The sequence below is a fragment of the Mugil cephalus genome, chromosome 9 (assembly GCF_022458985.1).
Source record: "Mugil cephalus isolate CIBA_MC_2020 chromosome 9, CIBA_Mcephalus_1.1, whole genome shotgun sequence".
In the NCBI taxonomy this organism is placed as follows: domain Eukaryota; kingdom Metazoa; phylum Chordata; class Actinopteri; order Mugiliformes; family Mugilidae; genus Mugil; species Mugil cephalus.
Window position 1 is genome coordinate 19702231 of NC_061778.1, and position 26877 is coordinate 19729107.

Below are 26877 nucleotides of genomic sequence, written 5' to 3' on the forward strand. Positions count from 1 at the left end.
CTGACCATTTTGATTCAAAAACATTTAGAGGACAAAGTAAAGCTGATGACTGATGGGCGAGTGGCATACCAAGAAGTCATCTTCCTCTCTTTCTATCCCCCAATTTATCTGACTAGACTCTCAGCAGACTTCTCTGACACTTTGTTCCCTCGTACACCTGCTCCCAAGAGGCTGTTGGAGACAAACAGCAAACAGGGGCTTTTTATATTCGTTTCACACTTATTTTTCACAGTTGGGAATGCATATAGAGCCACTGCCAAAAGCCAACATGTCAACACAATTGTCTGTAGTTGTCAGGGTGTCAGTTGCTGTGTATAACTGAGCATATCAGGAAAATTAAGGAATTGGTCTAGTAATCAAATTGTCTTAAGCCCTGCTGTAACCAATGACCACCAGATGGAGGGGAGGGCGTGGTCACTGAGATCTCATTACATTTCCTCGTCTTTACATTGAGTGATTGAGAAGTTGTTAAATACATACGTGCCATTTAATGGCACAAAATGACACAATGAGTTTAAAATGTGCAAACTCTGAATGCAATATGTGATTGTGGTTACCTAATATTTATACGCAATTCCCTGATGCCACACATGGGATCTCTAGCTGGCTTGAGTATAGCCTGCATTAAGAACAGCTGATCATGGATCCTGGGTGTGATGTGAAATAACTTGGAGTGCCTAAACCAGTGCATAAAGTGTACAGATCGTAGCTATGTTTCTAGTGTACAATTTATATCTGATGTTTCTCACCTAATATGGAACCAATCTGGCTTACGTCTGGGCAACAAACAGTTTGCCTCGAGGCCCAAAACTTCGTCTAACTTTACTCCCTTCCATCTGACAAACTATGTGGAGCTGTGGAGCTGTTGTAGATACTGTAAGTGTCCATGGCACAACCTGAAGGCTAATATGTGGGCACTGAAGGACCTGCAGGTGATGAATGTGGTGGAGGACAAAGCACTGACAGTGACATTTGTCTAAGGTGGTTGCAATGCCGTTCCCCTATCATGAGACCGCACCATGCCTCAGATGTGTCAGGGTGAAGACGAGTCTTTCAGAGATTCATGTTCGACCTTCGGGAGTGAAATGTGTTACTGATACAGCTTCGGGGGCCTGGCAGTGGACCTAATTTGCATGTATGAAAAGCTGCTGTTCATAAGTAATATTAGCTTTAAACGAAAATCAGAGTAAACCGTGAAATGTACAACTTCCCCTGACTTCAGTTTGCTTAAACACAGCAGTCTTAATTTGTGTTAATTTACTTAATGAATTGAATTAATTTAATTTGTGATTTGATCCTGATTAAACAGTCAGTCAGTGCCTGCACCGGGAAAAACACCTGAAAGATCAGCATTTCTATCTGTGTGTACTAAACACTTGCAAAACCTTTATACCTTACAGTAATGAACTGTAACTCTGGAGCTGTGGTTGTTATATATAACTGTAGTTGTTGTTATCTACTATATTTTTAATATTTTATAGTAACTTGAGTTGGGAGAATTCTCCATTCTAAACCCTTTAAAGCTTGACCGCAGTTTCCCTGCTAATGGTGCAGGTACATCTATCCGTGTCCTAAGTGATGTATCTAGGCCTGAAACCTCATTCAGGGCAGATGGAGACACAGCTGACTGCTACTCAAAACACTTTATCGTGTCTTACTTTTTTGGAATTGAAAGAGAACCATAAATGGAGTGCAATGACTGTAGCACTTGAAGATGGAATCATCGCTGTGATTGCTGACCTGCAGCTCCATTGTGCACATTGACTAGTCAGACAGAGCCCGCTTATCACCCCTGGGGAAAAAACAAGAGTCCTACCAGCTGATGTGATCTACCCAGGGGATCTTATCAACCCACTGCCTTGTCATTTGCATTCCTGCCTTCCAGATGAAAGACTAACAAAGCCCTTTTCCTGGGAAGAAATATGCATACAGATCTAAAAGATTCCTATATCTATTATATACAGTACTGAGCAAAGGTTTTAGGTAGGTGTGGAAAAAGTGTTGTAAACAAAGAATGCTTTCAAAAATATGAATAATGATTGTTTATTTCTATCATATTACAAAATTCAAAGTGAGTGCATAAAAGCAAAATTTTAAGTCACATCAATATTTGTTGTTACTACCCTTTGCCTATCCAGCATCAATCTTTATAGGTACACTTGCACAAAGTCAGGGATTTGTCAGGGATTGGTCGACTAAGGAAACTTAGTGCAGCAGATGAAAAACACGTCAAGCTTATTTCCCTTCAAAATCTGAAGATGACCAGCGGTGCCATCAGCTCAGAACTGACAAAAACCAGTGGGACCCAGTTAAACCCTTCTACTGTCTGGAGAAGTCTGGTCAGAAGTGGTCTTCATGGAAGAGTTGCAGTCAAAAGTCCATCTTCTGACATAGAAACAAGGCCAAGAGACTCAACTGTGCACAAAATCGTAGGAACTGGGGTCAGAAAAATGGTAGCAGGTGCTCTGGGCTGATGAGTTAAAATTTGAAATATGTGGCTGTAGCAGAATTCAGTTTGTTCACTGAAGGACTGGAGAGCACTACAATAATGACTGAAGCCTGGTGGAGGTTCCTTGTAGGTTTGGGGGTGCATTTCTGCAAATGGAGCTGGGGATTTTGGTCAGGATTAATGGTGTCCTCAATGCTGAGAAATACAGACAGATACCATCAATAGAGGTGTATGAATGGTCCCAAATGTATTCTGCAGCAGTACAAAGACCCCAAACATACAGCCAAGGCCATTAATAACTACAGTATCTTCAGTGTAAAGAAGAACAAGAAGTCCTGGAAGTGATGGCATGGCCCCCACAGAGCCCTGTTCTCAACATCATCAGGTGTGTCTGGGATTACATCTGACAGAGGGATTTGAGGAAATCTACATCCAGAGAAGATGTGTGGTTAGTTCTCCAAGATGTTTGGAACAACCTACCAGCCGAGTTCCTTCAAAAACCCCATGCAAGTGAACCTAGAAGGATTTTTTTCACACCTGCCTAAAAGTTTTGCACAGTGCTGTATATATATATATATACATATATATATGGAGATGGAGATGTACTTGTCTACCACTTTCATGAGTCTGACACATTATGTTGGACCTAGCTCTGGAGTTAATGTAAGATTAATGAGCTTACTGCTGGTAATAGCTACCGTTGACTGTTTACATTTGTCTTTTTGACTTTAAATACCCATTGTACCCACTGAGAGGTAAATATGCCACTGTTACCACTGTGAACTGTGTTATGTGCTGTGCACAATGGCAAGCCTGACAGGCAACAACCGTCCACTTGGGAACAGTCAATTGTATTCATTCTGTTGCATTAAATATGTATATATGACTTGTAGTGTATTCTGTATCATTTTTTACGGATAGTTCAGACAATAAATATGCATATTCACACTTAGTGTGGTGCGGCAGGGCCACGCTGATCTTACTTGTTGGTTTTCCAACTGTCATTTCAGTTCAGCATAATAACTGCACTTGCTTTGCATGTTTAAAGCCATATCCTTCTAAGTGCTTCCTGACACCCTGCCAAGTACCAGATTGTTGAGGGCAGCGGAGTCTATCTCATAAAACCACAAGGTCATGTTTGAATTCACATATAACAAACTATGCCAAATGCATTCTTTTTCTTCATGCTTCACATATTCTCCTTCCTAATCCCTCTTACTATTTCCTTCCCTTTCCCGATGTCCACCTAGCCACTCCAGTCCCGCCTTGACAGATGTTATCAATTTAGGCTGCGGACAGAGAAACCATCAAGCGTCCTTAGCAATAGATAAAAAAAAAAGAAGAAAAAGCTGAGGAGAGGGGGATTACTGAGACGCTGTGGAGCGGGAATGATACGGGTGATAAAACCGCTGATCATTCCACTTTGCAGAGACTGGCCTTTACGTAGTGTCAGCTCTCTTTGCTCTCTCTGTGCAGCTCTCCTTGCTCTATAGATCTTCACTCTCCTTAATTTGGATAATTTCTAAAACAGCAACAAATGGGACTGGAGGGGCACGGCTTGGAAATACAGCCGTTATTAAAGTGTAAGTGTGAGAGATGTGAATTTCACCCTTACAGAATGATTTATTGTATATATACATAACACCATCAGGCCTATGTATATTTAATATACTGTATATATACAAATATATGTATGGTTCAGTTTGTCCACATTTCCAATTATCAGCACATTCCCCTTCGTGCTTGCTGCTGTGATGAGTGAACCACGGGGTTGGAGCAGCAGTGTGTGATTACACGGTCAAGGTAAGATCAGAATGAAGCAAGACGAGCGTGATGCTCTTTGCTACCTGACTCTCGCACACTTCTGAACATGAACACAGTCTGCCAGGTCAGGGGGTAAATATAGTCTGTGACTCTGTGAGAAGCGCAAAGCCAGCATTTACTGTCTGAGGTGAGGGGAGGAGGCTGGGTGGGGAGCAGACACTTTTATTTGAAAATCAGAGAGGGAAAATTTGCAAATGGACACACATGCAGCCAGAGAAGCTTTGTTGTTATGGTGAGTTCAAAGGATAGATTATGCCCGCTAATGGGCTTTGCACACTAGTACGGCAAACTAATCTTCTGTATACGCGCAGGTTCATTTTACTTGTATCACACACAACTATGGTAGCCTGTTCTAGCTTCCATGTATTTTTTACATGTTTTTGAGTGTATCTGGATTTTGTACTTTCTTGGGCCATGCTTAGACCTTTGATTGTATATACAGTGATCATGCGGTACCTCCACTTGCTATTTGGGGCTGGCTCCAAAATTGTGCTGTTCCCCCATAGACCTCTGTGTTTCACTCCCAATTTATAGCAACAATAATCATGTTTAGTTTTAATTCTACACTCTTTAAATTGTTACATCTTTTCCAATATTTTGACTATTTTGAGTATTAAATTATGCTTGCAGGGTTTTTGCAGCTAGAACACATACAAGTTCATCTATTTTCTATCAAACTAAACATACTGGATCTATTTTACACCTCACGGGTACCTCCGGTAGCACATGCCAATTAATGCAGATCCCTCTGTGGTGGTAACTCTGGGCTGATCTTGATTTTTATCAAGCATCGTCAAATGAACATGGACTTGCAACAATAAGCTTTGCATACCGTAATTAACGCAGAGCCGGCATTTAAAGAAGAACAACACAACACACAAAACACACATTAGAGCGTGTTACTGATGGTTTAGTCAAGCCACAACCAATTTGGCAAAATTAAATTATACACACGCTTTAAGTTTCCAGCAACAGTACATTAAGCTTTTCAGTTTCCTTTTAGCCCATGGAAAACATTCTTTCAGATCACTGTGACATAAATGAAGCTGTTACACTACTAAACACTGATTCATGCCTGTTGGCAGCTGCTTTAATTAGATTTTTTACAAATTGACCTGAGCCCTAAAATCTTATCACACCACACCAGCAGCTTTGGATAAACACATGAAATACGTTGATTCTCAATTCATTTGCTGTGGTCAGGGCAGATTCTGCTCCCATTAGACAATACTAACCAGCCAGTCAAATGTTATGAACCGTGAAATTAAATCATTAAATTGAATTAAATATTGCACAATATCACCGTGCTGTTTAGAGGTGCCGAATCTTTTTTAATTACCCCGCCACCTCACTCGATCGTGTCACATCTCGTCTGAACTCTGAATCACCATCTGACTTTTCCGCTGTGAAGCCAATCAGGGAAAGGGGAGATAAACTGCTACCGCACCTCTGCGAGTGTTCATTTTCCTGTCTTTTGTTCTGAAAATGTATTCTGTGCTGGAGCCTTAATTAGTCAGTCTGACAATAAATGAGCTCTTTCCAGCGTGTTTACAATCAACACGCTGAACACTAAAAGCTCTGGGCTCTCAAAGGGGAATCTGCCGTGACTAATGGCTTATGGTAAGATTTAAGTATGGCCTTTGCAACTCTTTATGGAGGCTTAGTACCCAACTAAAAGAGCAGACATAGTCTCCGAACTTTCCATTCAGTGCACTTTTAATCCTCCCAAAGCCAAACAGTGTTCAGTGGAAGAAACGGGAAGAAGGGGAGTAGGAGGAGGACAGGTGCGAGATATGTGTGTGAGTGTGGGGTGGGGGGTGTGTCACTGCTGCGGATGAAAGTGACACGGGGTGACTCCCTCATGCACCCACCCAGAGAGACATCTTTATCTGAGGCTAAGCATCGCTGAGCAGTCTCATTTGGGCAATCAAATCAACGGGTGCTGTACTGTGTAAAAAAGTGCCCTTTCTTCTACCCTTGTGCAATTAGTGGCAGCCATCAGTTTAGAGGACGGTTTAATTGTACACCTTCATTCAAACTCTTTGAGTCGTTTGTCAAAAGCGGGCTAAGTGTTCCTCTTAATTGTTCATTCAAGGCCAAAGAACATCCTCGTAACTCTTAGTGGCAACACTCCAGCAGAATTATCCTTGAACTCTCCCGCATAGAGGAGCAGCCGAATACGCCAAACTATTTTATTATTATTATTTTTATTGCAACTTTCATATTAAAACTCTGCTTTCATTTGAAGTTTTTTTCTCAGCCTTTTTAATAGCCTGCAGGATGAATGAATTCTTTTGAAGTAAATTAGCCGAGAATCTGCACCGCGCGTTGGCCCGTTATTATTAGCTCTGCCTGCTCACCTTGCCAGCAGGCTCCGACCGTGAGCTGCACATCAATCTGCGACGGGTGGATGGGCCAGTCGTCTGTCACCAAGTAGGGGTCATAGGTCACTCCGTCCACGTACAGCGTCACCACCGGGAACTCCACATTGATGACGTAGTAATGCCACTCCTTGTCACATATCTGAGAGACGGAGAGAAAGAATTTTTTTTTTAAACAAAAATCCTTTAAATGGTGTTTTAATGGATTTCAGGGAAAGTCACGGCAAAGTGAATATTATGCAACACTTGGTTAAACTGTTGTTAAACACTTTTTATGAAGCCAGTTGTGCTTTCTTGTTTAGAGGAGGCTTAATAGGAAGCTACTGCCTACCCATTACAGTTTAAAGTAAAAGTTTATAGTTCAAAATACGGAGCCCAAATAAGAAAAAAAAGTACAGTGAGCCCACCTGTGACCATGGAAAAAAAAAACAACAACCACAAACGTAATTTCCAATTCAGGGTTAGGTCATATGTTACAGTGCCTCATAGTGAAACATGGAGGTGGCGGTGCAGATCAATATGCAGTAGGCTGCGTAAGTCCAAAAGGTCAATGGTAGAATAAAAATACATTTGCCCTGTCTCGAGAAGCTTGGTGAGAAAAGTATTTTCTCTCGCAAGACGCTGACTCTTCAATATAGTTTTTATTGAAGAAAAAAGTGAATACCATATTTCCCTGCTGAACGGAGGACTAATATTAAAGAGGGAGGTGAAGCAGCAAAACCCCTCCCACACGAGCTGCTGAATAAAAAACGCACAGATTTCTATCATTCATGCCCAAGAGGATCCAATCTGTCGTCAGAAATAAAGGCAGATGTACAAAATACTAAAACATAAGAGAACGGTGTCTCGCTAATGAAGCGTGGATTCAGTTTGGCTGCAGCTGGTTTTTAAATACAGACTTTTAAACATAGTTTAATTAGTCAAACATTCTGTTCATTCTGTTATTCAAACCTGACCACCTTCTTCTTGGGTTTTTGGAGGACATTAAAATAGCACTGAACAAACAGGATTTGTGATAGTGATAGCCGGTGTACGATCAGGCTGTTGCATATGATTTTATACACGCTCACAAATAATCTCTTCTCTTATGATGCTATATGTGTGATTTGAGATTTGTCAAGATATGCTGAATGTGTCAATTTCCTTGAAGTGTTTATAAAAAATGGACAGTATACTTTCAGGAGCATTCAAGGGGACATCTGTAACTAGCATGTCCCTATAAGAGATTTCCACAGAAGCCAGACTCTCCCAGGTTGCCGCCAAGATGTAAATAGTGCAAGGAGCCTGAATCTAGACCACTAGTACACAGACTTAGCCAGGAAGCCAGACAAACTTCAGACAAAAGCACTTCAGCTGAGAACTGATTATGTCCCAGAGTATTTGTGTAAGAGTTCATCCTTAGGAAGACAATGAAAAAACTTCCTTTATGTCACCGGCTTGCACAAAACATGCACTTACAATAGTGAAAAGCCTTGTATCCTTGGACTTTTTCCGTGAATACAAAGTTCCCTGATCAGAAAGGGGGGAAAAAAAACATCCTTTGAAGTAATTCTGCTTCCATGAACTGCTAGTTCATAGCACATTTAAGCACACTTGTGCATAGCAGACGGACAGATGCTTAATAATCCCTGACGGTGATGTAACAGGCCTCGTGTTTGGTGAGATGTGAGGGTGAGGATGTTATGCGTGGGTGGCAGACGTGTGGTATGTGTCTGGATTATTTTCCGATGTTGTTTACCTCCATATGCGCCTTATAAAAATTTGTAAGGTAATGATAACATAACAGAGCGCATACCCAGCTCAGTCTGTCTTTATCACAAAGTAAAGTAATTACAGAGGAGCTTCAAAACTTCTTTGTGTTTTCAGCAGACCACAAGTTGGTATTAAAAAAAAAAAGTAATTTGAAGAATTTGAAATTTTACCCAGAAAAAAAAATAAAATGAAATGTCCTCTTTCACTTCTTGAGATAATTTCATGACAATGAAGTGAATCTGTGGTGCGGTACTGTGCGGAGTTTGTTCCCCACCACAGCTTTGTATTTATTGTGAAACAGAGATGTAATGTTTTTCAGCACTTCTTTACGCCATGAATTCATAGCTAACAATGAAGTGAGACGGGAAGTAATGTGGTGAGAGAGACTGGGGGACATACAGCAAAGTATTACAGCCTTACTACGAGGGACACCCGCTCAAGCAGGTGAGCTATGGGGGGCGCCCCATATGAGATGTATTTTGATGCTGATTCTTGGCTTGGGAAGTTAAAACCAAATGGTTTCCTCTGAGGTAAACACTCACTGAAATGCATTACCACATCTCCTGTTCAAACTGCATTTTGAAAAATACTTGAATGTGCCCCTCTTCAGCATGCTTGGCCATTTTAGCCTGCCATGCTTTGCATTTTAATTGATTTTACCGATCCACTCAAGCATTGTCTGTCTCTCCCGTCCCTTTTCTCTGCGTTGTGGGCTCTCAGCTTTATTTCAGCAGAGCCAGCACTCATCTGGCCATACTTCACCTCTTCCTCTCAGCTCCTCTAATTCAACCTGGGACAGCGTTTGAACACTTAGCCTTGGGTAACCTCCCTCTCTAATGAAGAACGCTCCGCAGCCTGCTTATTAACACTGTGCTAGTGCAGCAGATGGGAGTTCTAATCAATCCGGTTCATTTTCCCTGTTACCAAGGTACGAGATACAACATCTGGCCTATTGGTGATCATTCTGCACAGCTGCTTAAAACATATACAGCCTGCCAATCTGCTGGGCTGGGTCTCAGAATCACTGGGGGATAATCTGGTTTTGACAGTGCTGGAGATGCAATTGAAACTGATGATATTAACTTCGATTAGCTTGTTAGAATGTTAGGACACAAATTTAAATTTGCGGATGCACAGTACTCCTACAGTTTTGGGTCTATGCATTGTTTATAGAGGCTGTCCCTTTGATGTGTCTGCAAGACATGCACATCAGTTGGATCTAAAGTGATTCTCTTTTCAGGGTGGTTAAGTCGTCTGGCTGTCTGATCTAAAGCAACTTATGTACATAGCACACACACAACCACACACTAATCCCTCTGACATTTATACAAGCAAACTATCTTCCTCTTTCACTTCTTCCTGCTTTTTGCTGTTCAGTATTTCAAAGAGAGTTCAGGCCCATGTGGGATTTGAGCGCCTAGTGGGTGACTTCCTCTTGCAGGCTTCAAAAGGGGAAGTAGCGCAGCTGCCTTAGCTGCGTTGCAATGGCGGCTGGAGATCCCTTTTAGGGATAAAAGAAATGGGAGAATAATGTGGCCGCACAAGTCAGTGGAAAGCGGAAGTGGGAGGAAACAAACAAAAAGCCAGAAATAAAATATTCTCTGTGAAATTTTAGAGCAGGCAGAAAATGCAATCACCCAATCATGTGCCTATAAAACTCAATTAAACCAGTGTAACGTCCTGTGACAGAGGATCGCCAGTGCAATGTGGTGACAAGAGACCATGGGATGTTAATGAATGTCAGTGAGCACTAGCAAAACAAAACTTCGGCAATGTGGACTGGGTGGGTACCAAGTTAAAATGATCACAACATCAAGGGAACGTGATTGAGAGATTTCTTAAGTGTTAACTGCAAGCAAACTTTGATTCCTACCATCAAAGTTTGAAGGAAACAAAAGTCTACTTAGTTCCCTTGGAAACATTTAGGTTGTGAAATATAAAAAAAAGGTCTACCAGAGCCTAGGATGTCCTCTAGTGACCAGATGTCAGCTACGAAGCGATGGACAACAACTGATAGGGTTTTAAACAATAGTGTTATACACCGATCAGGCATATGCCTGTGTCATAATGATATGCCTGATCGATGTCTCAGGTTGGTGTTTGTATTATACATAAATTAATGCTTAACAATGCTATCATTAAAGGAAAGTCTGTCTATTTTCACAATATATGAACTCACTGTGGTGCACTGGCATTAGTGCACCACTACACCGGTAATTACCTGATCAGCCAATCATGCAGCAACAATTGTCTGCACAAAAGGCTGCAGATACAGATCAGGACCTTTAACTGATGTTCGCCTCAAACATCAGAATGTGTGACGGTGATTGGTGGTGATTGCTGGAGTTGGCAGATTAGCTATAATAGCACAAAACCACGTCTGGTCCAACTCTTGTCAATCAGGAACAGAAATCTGAGGCTGCAGGTGATGATGATGGTGATATACAGCATTTGTGGCAGAGGACACTTTTCTGGACCACTAAGCTGTCTGTCTTAACAAATAAAACTCTGCCCACTATACAAATTGTCAAAGCACTGTGGGTACAAAGTCACACAAATTGCCTGCAGATGGGCTTGGCTCTTAATGTGCATGCAGCGTCATGGCATCTGTTTGCAGTCTTTGTGACAGTGAGTTGGGGCCAGTGGTTTCTTTTGATATGATCAAAGTCACACAACGGTAATTAGCACAAAATACCAATAATCCAACTTTGAAGTACCAGAATGAGCACTTCATCGAATGAACCCTTGAGGCTGGTTCTAAAGGTGAGTCATTCATCATAAAACTCCATGTTAAAAGGCTCAGCTTTATGGCAGAAATCAGTGTGATTTTAGCTGGGTCCTAGTAGTTTGGGTCGCTTTAGCTAATTTTCCCAATAACTGCAACTGTACATAGGTGAATTTTTACTTAACTCATTCATTTAAACTGTGTTAAGCCTTACAATCATGCACAGTTAAGGGCGTGGCGACTTTGAACGATAGGTGGGTGCCCTCACAGGTTGCTGGTCATCTGCCTGGGTATCAGCTGCCCACCGCAGCTTCACTCATGCTCCACCTCTTTTTGATTATTTTTGGATTAGCAGAGATTTAGATAATGTCAGGCACTACAAAGATGGTCACAACACTGTGCTTCAAAACCACTGCCCAGGAATCTTACGCGTGATGTCACAGGGTTTCTGTCCATTTTAACACACTTTGTTGCCATTTTAGATTAGATTAGATTAACTTTATTTTCATTGCATATAGTACAGATACATAACTATGACAAGCGTCAAGGTGTCACTATTGTACTAAGCACTTTACAATAATAACATATAATTATATAGTCAATATATAAAGAAATGTGGTATAGACATTACAGACAGCTCTGTACAGGTATATAAAAAAGTATATAGAGTACTTATCACTTGGCGACCACCTAATGTGAATGGAGGCTGGTGTTAGTATTATGTACCGTCCACTGAAGTGGCTGACATACACTATCATCTCCATTCAAGAAATGGTGTCTATTGTCCACAGTGACCACTATACATTTTGTTTAAAACCAACCAACCAACCAACCCTGTCTTTTGTACTAGTCCTTTTCCAACATCTGTACCCTTTCAAAGATCAGTACTTCTGTTCTGAATACTTAGTTTTCTGATGTGCCTTTTGCAATATTTCACACTCAATCAAAGCCAGCAATGCAGAGAATTTAAAGGGGAATATAATTCACCATAAACAACCAATAAAACAGTATTTGTTCTTTGTTCTCCCTGTCAAAAGAGAGTTGCCATTTTTTTCTGTCTGTTGTAGATTGTTGTAAAACAGACATTTTTTTTATTTTCCTTTGATTCAATAAAGCAAAAATAACAATTTACGTATATAAGACCATAGTGGTCATGGATCTGTCAAGAATATCCTCAAATGAATATATGCTGACGTAGACGGATTAAAATCTAATCTACAGGCAACAATGGGATGAAGTCCAATTGGTGGAGACGGCACAAATGTTTGGCATCTTTCCAGGAGAGTGATTAGAGCTTGAGAGAACAGGTGCACTTCTATTCATGGGAGAACGCCAGCTGGACACAAGCGAAGAAATTTTATTTCGTGTGCATCTGCTGCATGTGTGTTGGGGTGTGAAATCAGTATCAATTACAGGCAATCATAAATGGAAATAACGGCATGGACCCTCTACTATACGGAACAAGCTCAAAGCTTAACAACAGCGATTAAAGCCACAGGCCAGTGTGTGGGTGGATACGTGTGCATACAGCGTGTGTGCATCTGAGTGAGAAAGAGCGAGTGATTCCACAAGGGTGCACCACTTGTAATAACACCCGCCCACCAAAAGTCACACACGAGTGCAAACACATCAATCCAGCACTATTAAGAGTCAACTTGAAAAACTTCAAAGCCTGAGTGAAAGTTTAGAAGAGCACTGCTGGCTTGCCTTGCTTATGAAAGTAAAGCGAAAAGTTCTGAATTCCCAAACCCTCCACTTTGCCGTGTCTCTGTCTGATGCAAATTGACAGACGGAAGGAATGAATAACCACACAAACAAAGGAGAGGGAAGATGTGAAACAACCAGAGGACAGAGAAAAGACAGTCAGAGGGAGAGAGTGTGAGAGAGAGGTGGAGAACGGAAACATCACACATCAAAGATCCCTCATCATCTCTTGGGGCACTCAACGGCAAGAAGAAAACAAAATCAGTATCTGCCCCCCTTCTTCTCTCTGCAGTGTATTTGGTCTCTTGTCTTCTTTGCCCGTCTTTCCATTAGAACTCGACTTTAGGAGGGGTTGCCTCACGTCCTTTGGAGTTGAAAGCCTTTAAGAGATCTGTCTCGCAAGCCAACCTTTTAACTTCAAACAAGAGATGGAGACACGAGATAGAAACGGTGGAGAATGAAGAGAGACGAGGCGATCTGAGATTGGAAGGTGGTGGGACAGAGGGATGACAGTCAGGGAAGGAGGGAGGCTCGAGATGAAAGAAAGAGGGATGAGAAGAGAGGGTAGATGAAAATAAATGACACAAGGAAGAAAAAGGTGGGAGGAAGAAGGTGAGAGAACGGGAAGACGGCTGTAACGGTTTCACTGAAATATGTGCCTACGTTCAAGAAACTCTTAGATAGCAAAAATATATAGGAAAGGAGGAAATAATAGAAGGCCAGCTTCATGCTTTAGAAAGCAGACTATACTTTTATCACCTTTGATCAGTGATTATGGAGGTAAAATAAAATGATAGACAACAAGCCTTTTAGATCGCTTGGGAATGCAACAACCGTCTTTATTTTTTGCAACCGTCTCTGTTGTAACAGTTAAACAAATATGACAGACATTATTTAGAGACACTCACTCATAGTTTTCTGCCTCTGATCTTCATGATAAGCTAGAACTGCCCATGCATCATAGGACAGTTCTGCCTATTGTGTGATGCCATCACAGGTGTTAAGGGACAGTACACATTCCACTCACCATTCATGTGGTCACGCACATTCTCCATCTTCATTACTCTGGTAATACATAAGTATGTTTCTAATACCTAGAACATAAAATCCCAGTGGAAGCAGTCTTGATGACTTCAGAAAACAGGATGAACATTAGGATTCAAGGCCAGTTCCTGGTTTCCATGTCTGCCTGCAAGGACCCATGTAGACTTTGAACAAGGACAACAGACAAAGACAGATTCATTTATACTAGATACATGCGTGGTATGCATGTTGTGTATGTTGCCCCTCATATTAAACCCAGAAAATCACAAAGCCCCTAGGGATACTTTTTAAGCTTGTGTCTAATATTTACTGGAGTGCTACCCAGTAGATGTACAATATATCTGATATATCATTTTATTTTATTTTCATGAAATCATTTTAAGTTATTTGAGAGATGAGTGAAATATTGTGAGGGCTCCGACATTAAGGATGACACTGTTGTTTAACAAAGTCCAAGATGCTCACACTCCAAGGACAGAACAAATAGGTTATTTTTCATTGCCATGTACATAAATCATGAGTTAAAGGGCACTGTTGCTGGAAGAGCAGATGTGAAGCATGTATCCAGTGTCAGTGTCAGACTCTTTGTAAACCTTGAACCTTGTACTAAGTTGCTTTGTCAAGCTAAGCCGTCAGAGTAGAGGCCAGATAAGAGGAAACTATAAATAACTTTGAGCATTGAAACCAATGGCCAATGCGAAAGGGCCTTTAAGTAATGACTTTTACGCCTTTACCACATTTTTCGGATTTGCATTTTGTGAGTGTGGCACCGAAAACACCCTGACAAACAGTATCAGCCATTACACAGATGATGGCAGTCTATCTGCCGGTCTGTTGGTCCAGCACTTTGGTTAAGACTGTAATACCTTGAAGAACTGTTTGATGGATTGCCATTAAATTAGACATTCATGGTTCACAGAGGATGAATCATAATGACACTGGCTATTGCCTGACTGGTCACATCTGGCATTTGTACAATGCTTTAGTTTGGGGGGAAAAAAACTATTTCAGTCCTACCAGTGTCAGCTGTACTTCTGAGATTTCTGTCCTAGCTACAGACTTGAAACCTTTTGAATGTTTTTTTTCTTCTTCCCCACAGGGTTATTAGATTGGGAATTGAGGAGAAAGACAAGAAGAGGAAGTAAAAGAGGTGGAGCAATGCAGTTAAGGGGGAGAAGGGCCTATAGGGCAAACTGGAGGAAGGATCCACAACAGAGATTGATGAGCATTGGAAACAAGGTGACTTTGCAGAGGGGTGGGAAGGAGGAGCAAACAGGGAAGGGAGGACAACGTTACGGTGCAAGCAAAGTGGAAGAACAAGTATAAAATAAAAGGATTTGGTAGGTAGGGAAATTGGATGGTAGAACAAATTAACCTGGACATCAAATCAGCTTTATCTGGCATGTAGTGGATGTACACATACGAGGAATTATATGCATCTAACCCATGTTAAAGTGAGCACACTAGGGGCAAAGGGCAACCATGCATGGCACCCTGGGAGCCGCGTGGTGAGATTTTGGGGGGGTTGCTCCAGGCATGTCAGCCATGGATATAGAGCTTGCCACCTACCCACTGGTACAGCTCCCAGTGTCCTCTGCCCACAAGTCAATTCAGTGTTAAATATTATGACTGCTGTAGGAATCAGTTGTGTTAAAGGGAGACAATGGCTATAGAACCATTATTTAGTTCGTCTGCCTGTAAATCACCAACTAATGGAAGCCAACGTGCTTCAAAACAGAAACTTTTACTCTGATGAGAAGCTTTCTCTGTTTCTGGATCTTCATTTACTCTTCGTTCAGTTCAACACTGACGTAAACAAAGTGCTAGAACAGCATTTAGGCAGCCAACTACTGAGGAACGTGCTTACAGGCATCTACTGGACATACATTTACAACTTCATGCACGGACCAGGAAACATGCAGATACAAGAATCTGCAGACACCCCAACAATTAAACAAACTGTGTAAGCAGCAGGCATTTTGTTGAAAGTAATGTCTAAGACTTGTTGAAGCAGAGGCTCTAATTCAGGCATGTTTTTCTGGCCTTCTCAGTCTCCATATTCATTAACAAAAGCGTTGTTTGCTAACACATAATTGCCATAAATCATCGCCAGCTCCGTGTCAACATGCAGAGCCATTATCATGTCAGTTGACGTAAGCATTCAAAATTGGACGTCTGAGAGCCTGTAATTACAAAATAGAAGAAACAATTAAAAGAGAGTGATAGCAAAGGAGCGCTTTCTGGTGTATCGAGGAGGTACTGTATGCACGGCTGTGTGTGTATGGGAGATGTCCTTGAAGGTGACTATGAATTAGTGGCTGGCAAAAGTGACTAATTAGAGTAGCAATTATACATTCGCTCCCGGCAGAGACCGGGAGTCAACAGCCAAATGACCTCTCTACAAGCTCATAATGGGCCATGCACACACACACACAAACACGCAAATATCCAATGGGTTTTTTAGCCATTTCTCACTGGTCACATTAACTTTTTCGCCTTGCTGGATTTATGTAGAACAACAAAGTGGTTGAAATATGACACAGCTGTAGACATCTTGTTCGTTCAGTGAATTGAGATTTAGTACATATAATAGATACATGTACAATTGGTTTCCTGGATTAGAAAATATCATATATATATATATATATATATATATATATTGTATATATCCCCATGGCAGAATTCTTCCTGTGCATTTGACCCATCCATTCATTCACACACGCTCAGCGCTCAAAGCAGTGGAGTCTGGGGAGCAATTTGGGGGTTAGGTTCCTCCTCAAGACCATGGACACAGGGGAATATGAAACCGTGACCCTTAAGTCCCAAAAGCTTCTTCCCTAACCCCTGCACTGCAGCTCGGTATGTTCTGTCCTGTTCTCTAGTATTCATACTCATTTACTGTGAGTGCAAACAGAGTTATTAACTGTGTGACTATTTTCTTTAAATCTGAGCCAAATGTATTCTGATGTCAGCAAGTCAAACAACACAATCTGGTAATCAAAAAGAGCGCAAGAGAGAGACCAAACCCACATATGTCTCATTTTTTAAAATTAGGACCAGACTTATGTGGTTGGGAAATGTGCTGCTCAGATTTCATCGATTCATAATCATTTCAATTATGGACCAGATCCGTTCTGATCTTTTTCTCCCTTTTTGTTGTACGTGCATATCTAGTGTACAGTAGCACTCTCTTGGCAGCAGGTAGGATTTCCATGTGGAATTGTTAGTGGAAAATGTTTTTAATTTGAGTTGATGTTTTAGAATAACCTTTTCAAAAGAAAGAAGAACAAACAACTCTTCTCTCTCTCTCTCGCATGTCCTTTGGGAAATCAGAGCCTTTTGGTACACTGTTATTGTGTAACGTAGCCAGTGGAAAGTACATTTGGTTCCACCAGACTAAATTAAATATCCACTGCAAAGTGCATTGTTATCATGCTTGTTGCCACAGCTGTATCTTTAATTAATATTGTGGCAGCCAGGTCTGCCCCCTTGAGTACAGTGCGTGTCTGATGGGACGCAGTGGTGGTTCTCCTGGAACACAAGGGTCTCTCATATTAAGTAGTTTAGTTTGAGGAGTTTGGTTTTATCTTCATAATTTTTTAGTTTTTCAAAGTGGAAGTTTTAAAGTCTGTGGTAAAGTTATTTATAGACCAATCAGGCATAACATTAAGACCACCCTCCTATTACTGTGTAGGTCTCCCTTGTGCCTTTAAAGTAGTTCGGACTCATCATACAATGGACACGTGTCTTCTGAGGGTGTCCTGTGTTGTCTGGCACCAGGATGTTGTTAGTCCTGTGGGTTGAGGAGAGGGGTCTCTGTGCAGGCCAGGTCAACACCTTGTGCTGTTTTCATGTTTTTTGAGTTCCTAAACTGTTTATGTGTGTGTGTCTGTGTCAGGCTGCATCCTGCTGGGGACGGCTGCTTACCGTGAAGGAATGTCATTGATATGGGGTGGATGCCTGATCAATGTAGCTGTTCCCTTTAGTGCCCACATTTTAATTATACTTTGCACTTCATAAGCTTTACATGGCCACTATCTATAATTACCTTAAGCCTTCAACTGCAGCATAATGTACTGATTGGCTCTCTTCACCGATCTGTCCTGTAATAGTTAAAAAATGTCTGACTTTAATACGTTGATTTAAAAACAGAAGAGACGTGGGGCAGTGATACTGCACAGAGTGACATGTGGCAGTGAATACTGAAAAGAGACTGGAAGCCAGTTATTCAAATACAACCAGCAACACGATTGTTACCTGCAGCTCATGAATACCGTTAAGGTTCTTCAAAACCCATTGCGCCCGATTGCTGGAATTTACGTCAAAAATTGCACTCCTTGCCCGAGTCATAACAATGCCAAATCTGAACACACAGATATGATGGACATCTTTTTAGAGACAGCGTGACTTACATTTCCTGGGGACATCATTATCCCTGTGTCAATCATGTATAAACATCCTTTTTTTTTTCCACAGAGGAAAGAAAACGCTTGTTATTACTCCAGAATATGACTGATGATCGTTAGGTTTGCGGTACGTTTATGAGTGCATCACAGACGGTCTGTAAAGAATTATTGATACATTTAAAACCTCAGGAGGTTGAAGCATGGTCCATCTGAAGGCGTTCACTCTAACACACTCATGTAAGTTGCAAAAGTTCATCTCAATAACTTCAAGTAGACACAAGCACCCGGATAGATGGATGGATGGAGATGGAAGTAAAGCTAGTCGAAGACAGAATGTTTACACCTCTTACACCCTTTTCATATGAGTTAATGACAAATTAAAGTTAAACAAAAGTTAATGCAGGACGATTTAATGCCTTCCTATTGTTGTATATCCCTAGACATTTGAATCTGAAAGAAGAAAAAAAGAAGAAGAAATTTGCTATGTTCTCTAATTCATTTGAACATTTTCTTGTTCTGATTCCAGGTCACAGATGAAGACGTGACTTTGGTTACTGCCGGATATAAATGATGAATGGGGGCTGTGTTAAAGCAGAAAAAAGCTATAGCTCTTCCTTTAAAAAATACAGTGATTTATGTCTGACAAATTAAACCCCACCGACTCAGCTAGTCAGAACACGTAGTCTAACTTGCACAAAAACTGGAGTTCTTAATACTAGTTTTGGTAACATTTTGCACCGCATAAGGTTTTTTAGCATCCAAGGGTTCCCAAGGCTGCAGACACTGGGATTACTCAGGCATCTTTGTAGCTGCACCACGAAATCTAGCGGTGCTGTAGCTTCAGCTTTGAATTATCACCGTCTCCATCAGTATCCAGCATTTGTAAGGGATGTTCTGGGAAAAAAGTCAGGTTAGGCCATCAAACAGACTTTAATCTTATCAGAGGTGGCCGATATGAACCGCAGCCAGTGATAAGTTAAATATATGTCTGCTCTTAAACCCTCTCATTTATTATCTTCTCCTTTTATTCTCCAGTCTGACTGATATACAAATAAGCTGCAACACTTAAGCCGGTTGGTGAAGAGCTTCAAATTTAAATCAGGCAGTAACACATTGAACTACATTTTGGAACAGGACCAGACAGAACTGCAGTAAAGTCTAAAATTGGCTGCAGTAGGTGCTGGGATTTAAGTGGGATTTGTAAGGAGGGAGAGCTCAGACCTTGAATGTTGACAACCCAAAGGGTAAATTCAAACTAATCCCACCTTTAGGCTATGTTTTGAGCAAAACAATCAAAGTTGTGGCTATAAATGGGCTTAGCGATGACGGGTGGCAGACGAGAGTAAGCCAGTAATGCACAGCCCATAGATTATGCCAATAGATCTAGACAGGAAGTTTTTTTTAGCGTTCTACCTTATTATCCTAGCTATTCTGTTTAAATCCATGTCAGCCACCTGTTTTTTCTTCTCGAACAGGTGTGTATGGCCCGCGGGTCAAAACCACCCCCCCAGAGGATACAGTCTGGCTGAATCTGGATGAATTTGGAAAGTGCAAAAATGACTCAAGATTAACTTAAGCCATTAATTTAAATTTTATTATACAACTGGCATCTATTTTTAATTTGTCTACTAAGCATTATGCACATAATCCAGCACCCAGAACCCAAAGACCAAGAACTAAGCAGGTGGAACCAGAGCCGTATATTAGAGAGGGTCTGGCTAACTAGGGAATGGACTGTCTGAGCTATCCCGCTATGCTGATAGGTTCTCAGGTGGTCACATGTTTCATGGACGTCATGTTAGATACATCTAACCAATATTCACCCATAGAGAAGTGGCAATAACAGAGAATAAAATTGGATTAAAAGCTAAAATTTGCCACAGTGCTCAACCTACGGCTCCTGCACAGGATCAGGAAAACACAGAGGAAACTCCACCGTTTCCCCAGTGAACAAAAATGGAGAAAGTTATAGGAGCAGAAGATTAAAAGGAAGAACTAGATTTCAACTGATTTCTCCTTATACTGTGAGGTAAATGTCAATGTCTCTTTGACGTTAAGATTTTATACATGAAAAATAAAGTCATACCATCATTACTGTGTACCTTGATCTCAAAAACGCCCAACACCACTTTACAAATGAATTAAGTTTGAAGTTAACCAAGCCTTATGCTAGACTTACGGTAGCAATTTATTTCAACATTGCACATCCGCCCCATAGGGTTACACTGTAGCATCTTCCCTCTGATGTATCTGACATGGCGCCCATGATTTGAGTTGGCCAGACTCACTATAATATACGCCTCCGGGTGGCACCAGTGCCAAAATTCATAAAGCTGTTCGTAAAATGTTTTGTAGAAGGAGGCTAGTTCATTGAATGTAATCATTTTAATAATGTACTTGTATTTCTCTTCATTAAAGCAAAAGGGAACATTTGGAGTCATCTTTATGGGTTATTATGCTATTATGTTACCGGCCGGGCTCTCTTGAGATCAAATTGTGCTGCATGTGGCTCCTGAACTAAAATTAGTTTGACACCCCTGTTCTAGAGGCATAGTTTTATTTTTTTCATGGGCCCAAATCAGGTTACTTCAGTTTTCCTGTCATCTGGTGATTTCAATGCAAAAACAGTGATGTTTGCAGGCAGCAGCAAGTGCAGGCATCATAGTAGGTAGGAGGAAAAGTGCTGATTTCCTGAAAGGCCTGAATTCATTATTAATGGATGCATGGTACCAGATTTGTTGTTGCATCAGTCTGGCCAGCAAAATGAGTCACTGTCTCCTGGAGCTTCTGGCTGCCACTTTATCCGTATATACTGCTTTAAATACAGCAGGGAATATTGTACAGGAGAAGACAGTGACTGACTGTGAGGGGATTTTTATGTTTGGGTGAGGGAGTAGAGGCAGGTAACAGAGAGACAGAGGAGGGATTGTGAAACAACGGCAGCAAAACACGGTACCACAAGTTTAACTGTCACTACAAACCAAGCAGTGGTGAAAGTTGCTACGGACCTTTAGCAGAGTGGTGGAAGGAGACAGACAGGAGGACGTGGGGTGAGAGGGTGGGCGCTGTGCCATCTCACCTACTGCCACACTACATCCATCACACACCTCCTCTTGATTATCTAAACCCTGACAATGCGTACGGCGCCGGTACGCCTACACCGCCAAACTTCCACCAGGCTCACTTCATCCCTCGCCCTTGTCTCTTCTTCACTTCATCTCTTTTTTTTTTGCATCCCTTTCTCCAGCCACTGTTAAGGTCAGGGTGGGATGTGCACGATAAATCTTCACTGCAGATTCTGACAGCAGCCCTCAATCCAGGAAGTGTCTTGGCCAGTCAGAGGCGAAAGCTGCACTGCACACAAACTTTCGCCTCTTAAAAACTATCTGGGTAGGCAGAAAGTCTGGGTGGAGAGCTCGGAGAGTGTTATTTGGAGAGAAAGCAAGACAAATTGAAGGGAGAAAACAAAGAAAGTGAGAGGACGGAAAGGGCGGAGGGTAAAGGGAGAAATTTGTTGGGAGAAGAGCGGATTCAGTGAACCCACGTTGTCCAGATTAATATGATGAATGGTGCAGAACAGTCACTTTTACAGTGCTATTATTTTCTGTTATTTGGCTTTTGCACTCCACATTTAACACAAAATGATATTAGAGGTCTCCAATTCCTTGCTCACAGACAAACAGTTATTCACAAAGTGAAGGCACGGGCATGTGAGCACATACTGTACACAAAGGCCTTCTCTCAGATGACTTGAGACTTGGACTTGTCTACTGACCTAGGACGTAACATGAACTTCTTTCAAATGACGTCTGACTGATATGCAAACATGCTGCAACACAAACTTATTGACAGCGCTTCAAAATTTAATCAGGCAGTAACCCTCTGATCTACATTCGGGAACAGCACCAAACAGAACTGCAGTAAAGTCTAAACTTGGCTCTGTGTACAGTAGCGGAATTTACAAGGATGTAGAGCTCAGGCCTTGAATGCTGAGAGCCTGGAGGGTGTATTCAAATTAATCCCACCTCTAGGCTATGTTTAGAGCAAAACAATCAAAGTCACGGCTATTTGTAGGCTTAGTGATGGCCGTGAGGGATGGCAGACCACGGTAAGCCAGTGATGTATTGCCAAGAGATTTTGCCTAGACATTTATACAGGAAGTCTCACTAGCAGATGCTTCCCCTGGACCTGTCACAACTGACTTGAGAATCGGGACTCAAGACTTACCACTGACCAAACTAAAATGTTGTCTGACTAATGCTCAAGCCTGTTGCTGACCCAGACTTGCACTTGTCTCAAATTCTCAACAAATAACATTGTTGAGAAAATATACAGATATATAGAAACATGGAAACATTCATCAGAGAGTTTGGTCCATATTGACATGATAACATCACAAACACTTCAGAATATTTATAAAATGCAGTTGCTGCAGATTTATCGGCTGATGCGAATCTCCCATTCCAGTGAGTACAGTGAACTCATTGTATCTAACTATCTATGGCCAGAAACCAGTTTGAGATGGTATGAGCTTTGTGACATGGTGCATTATCCAGTCTTCTATTGCCCAGTTTTGGTGAGCCTGTAGGAACTGCAGTCTCAGTTTCCTGTTCTTAGCTGACAGGAGTGGCACGCAGTGTGTTCTTCTGCTGCTGTGGCCCATCTTCTTCAAGGCTCGTGATTATTCGAGTTACTGTTGCCTTTCTATCACCTGGGACCATTCTGCCCATTCTCCTCTGACCTCTCATATCAACAAGGTATTTTCGTGCACACAATGGCCACTCACTGGATATTTTCTCTTTTTCAGACCATTCTCTGTAAACCCCAGAGATGGTTGTGCATGAAAATCCCAGTAGATCATCAGTTTCTGAAATACTCAGACCAGCCCGTCTGGCACCAACAACCATACCAGGTTCAAAGTCACTTAAATCCTTTTTCTTCCCCATTCTGATGCTCGGGTTGAACTTCAACAAGTTGTCTTGATCACCTCTACATGACTAAATGCACTAAATTGCAGCCATGTGATTGGCTGTTTGGCTATTTGTGTTAACAAGCAATTTAACAATTGAACAACTGAATTGTACCTAATAAAGTGAGTGCACACATATATGTATATCTCATCTCATCTCATCTTCCATACCACTTAATCCTCACTAGGGTTGCGGTGGTTGCTGGAGCCTATCCCAGCTGGCATCGGGCGAGAGGCGGGGTACACCCTGGAGAGGTCGGCAGCCTATTGCAGGGTTAGGGTTAATTTAGAGTCACCAATCAGCCTAACAAGCATGTCTTTGGAGGTGGGAGAACACCGGAGTATCTGGAGAAAACCCACGAGGACACAGGGAGAACATGCAAACTCCATCCAGAAAGGCCTCAGCTGGCACCTGGACCTTCTCGCTGGGAGGCATCAGCGCTACATATATATATAAATTTGCTCAGATTAGCCTTAAATCTACCTGAAATAACATGAGATTGGACTTTGACTTGTCATCAACAACTGAACTTAACACCCTTAAGGCACCAGACTCAAAGGACCTGAGGTGCTGAATTTTACTTGTCAAAACTTGAGCCTCTTTTCAGATTTGTCACCAAAGACGTGGGACTCTCCTTAAAATTTTTTTGAAGGGCTTAAACTAGGTGCAGAGAATAAAAGATGTGACTCTTGAAAATGTCAAGAAAGAGTTGAGACGACTCTGACATGACTAAGAATGGCCTCTGATATCTCTGGACCAGAATGAGTGCCAAAGACTTGAGACTTGACATGAACTTTTCACGTACAAGCTGACCAAAAGGGCTCAAAAAAGACGCTCACAAAATACGTCTCAAAACATCCAAAACTTATACATGAATTAAATACATGAACACTCACACAGATAAGAAATGCCACACACCACTGTGCATAGTCAAAAAAATACATACCGATCTGCAGCGCCCTCCACATGACTGACACTCACGCAGTTAGCAGCGGGGAGGCAATAAAAGCCATTTCTCTTCCACTCTGTCATTTAGCTTCCTCTCTCCGGCACTATTTCCACCTATCTATGGCCTATGGTACTTCCCACTCTCATAAAGGGGGTATGATATTATCCTGGGATACTGGGATGTGAAAGAAATAAAAGTGATGGAAAACTACATGGAACCGGCTTTCAGAAAGTGCGCTTGTAATAAAGGCTGATTTCATTTGCGAAGCAGGCCATGATGGCGGAGGTTGAGAGATGTATTGGCAGAATATGATAATGTTGTTTGTGATGAACGAGCGATATCATACGGAGAGGACTGCAGTGTCAAAATCTGCCTGCTCCAATTTCACTCATTAAAGTACTATTTTGCTTATTAGTTTATCTTCTTACGTGATGCATGGCCGTATCGATCGTATGTAATGTGTGTCTATCATCCTGTGTGTGCGCATTGCTTGCCACATTTAGCATTACAGATTGTGTTTGATTGGTATCAGAGTAATATCAGTTGTTTATTGTCTATTTCCTCCGGCTGCTTGTCCCAGTGTGTTGTTGATATATTTGCGTGTGCACATCCAAGTAGGAAGCCTCTTCTCAGTCTCTCTCCATCTCTCTTCTCCTCACCTGTTTTTCTCTTTCCGTCTTCGTCCCCGGAGGTGTTGCTCTCGTCCACCAACCTTTTTCGGTCCATTTTATCGTTCCTTTTCTTCCCCTGTCCTCTGTCTCTACCCTTTCATCTTTCCGTGGTTATTGATTCCCCCTGTCAATGAGACCCTCCACCTGAATACAAACAAGGCCATCTGCATGACTGACAATCGATATCAAAAACCCGGCAGAGGCTCCTCTGTCATTCAAAATAATCCACTGTTTTAATGTGGATGTGTGCCGGGCTGTGACACAGAGGGGCTGCATGCTCCAGCTGGTGCAATTTTACAGGTAGAGTGGCATGGACGACCGTGTGTAAAGGCCTATGTAAGTCACACCGCCCCCACCCCCGCTCGCTCTGGAGGAGCAGCTGGACAGCAGTCACAGTATTTGTGTGTAAAGCCGTGAGATTTTAGCCCTGAGCTGGGTAAACAGTGAGATCTTAGTCCCAACCCCAGAGCAAGATGAGGACTCTGAACACACAGAAAAAACATCTGTAGGAGCTTAATGCTGAGGAGGAAAGCTGGGGGGGGGGAGTGAGACTGCGCATCAATGTGGGTTTCAAGTGTGTGTGTCTTGTGTGTGTGTGCGTGTGCCCATCAAGCTCTTTGGAGCCAGTGGATGTGTGTCGTGTGGTGCAGCAGAGCTCTAAATTTAGAGGGCTCTTTAGTAGGAGTCATCTATCATTCAACATGACCCCCTCCCATGAGGAGAGAAATGCTGTGTGCGAGTGTGTGTGTATGTCTTAGAGAAACAGCACCGACAGAAAGAGAGAGAGAGAGAGAGAGAGAGCAGGTAAGTGTTTGCATGAAGGTTGTTATGCCTTTTTTTTTTGTCACTGTTGGACATATTTAAATACATATGTCAGTTGTTACGCACATAAATGAAGTAAAGGGTGAAGCAAAAACACCTCTTTGTTCTTCACTAACTGAGCTGAGGCACTTTTGCTGCTTTGATGCTTCGGGATCAAAATGATGTAAAAAAAAACTACACAAATATGCTACAAAAATGAAAAAGAAAAAAATCCCTCAGGTAGATGGCTGAAATCACAAAAATATATATATATTTGAATCATCTGTTTGATGCTTCTCTTGTGGAAAATGGCGCATTAATTTGTAGCACAATGGAACACGGCGGAAACGAGCTGTTATTTGAGTCTGTGGTAATAGTTTGTGCTCCTCGTAGCAGGTCTGGGTTTGAGACTAAACCAGTGTATGTGCTTTTTCTGTCTGAGAATCTATTAGTTCTCTGAGAAAGACATACATTGACTGTTTTGCAAGAAGCAATTCATATTTCCCTCTGATTTGATCATAAAAAGCAATATAATATCATAACCCAATGAGGTACAGTGGTCCTTAAACATCTCTATTTTACATCTCTAGTATGGGTAGACAGCAGCACATCAGAAATTTGAACTTGCCAGATGCTCAGCATTCAGATTGTGCTCAGTAGGTGTTTGTTTCGACAGTTAGGTGGCAGCTGCGGGGAGGAGATTAATACTTGGCGAAAAACATGTTCTCCATCTTTTTTCCATGACTCCACAAGGTGTTGACCTGCCCTTCAAATTCAGTAGATCCCAAACTGATGAAGAATCTGTGGGATGAACTGGAAGCCTGATCCACAGAAGCATCCACAGAGACTCAAAGGACCCCACTAACAACATCCTGTTGTCAGACACCACAGGACACTCTCAGAAGACCAATGTCCATTCTCTGATGAGTCACAACATTAGCAAAGTGGTCATAATGTTATGCTTGATCGGTGCATGTATAAAAAACATACTGTTTACACACAGTCAGCATAAACAGTGCTGGTGTGGAATAGGTAAAAATCCTAAATCAAAAGAACTATATTAAAACACAATCAAACTGAATTAAATGATAAAGAATAAAAAATTTGTTCTAAGAAGTGACTTAAAAACAAGCAGTTTAAGCGCCCGCCTAATATGCATGAGGCACACTGTTCTAGTGTGTCAGGGTTACAGCTGAAAAGA

At 41.7% G+C, this 26877-nt stretch overlaps 1 protein-coding gene across 1 annotated transcript in view; it reads right to left on the minus strand.

Moving 5' to 3' along the window:
- The window catches only part of LOC125013583 (calsyntenin-2-like), a 255932-nt gene that overhangs the window by 26765 nt on the left and 202290 nt on the right, over positions 1-26877 (minus strand). The window contains exon 9 of the mRNA XM_047594375.1: positions 6634-6796. Within this exon, the coding sequence (XP_047450331.1) occupies positions 6634-6796 (163 nt within the window). The remainder of the gene's footprint in view (positions 1-6633; positions 6797-26877) is intronic.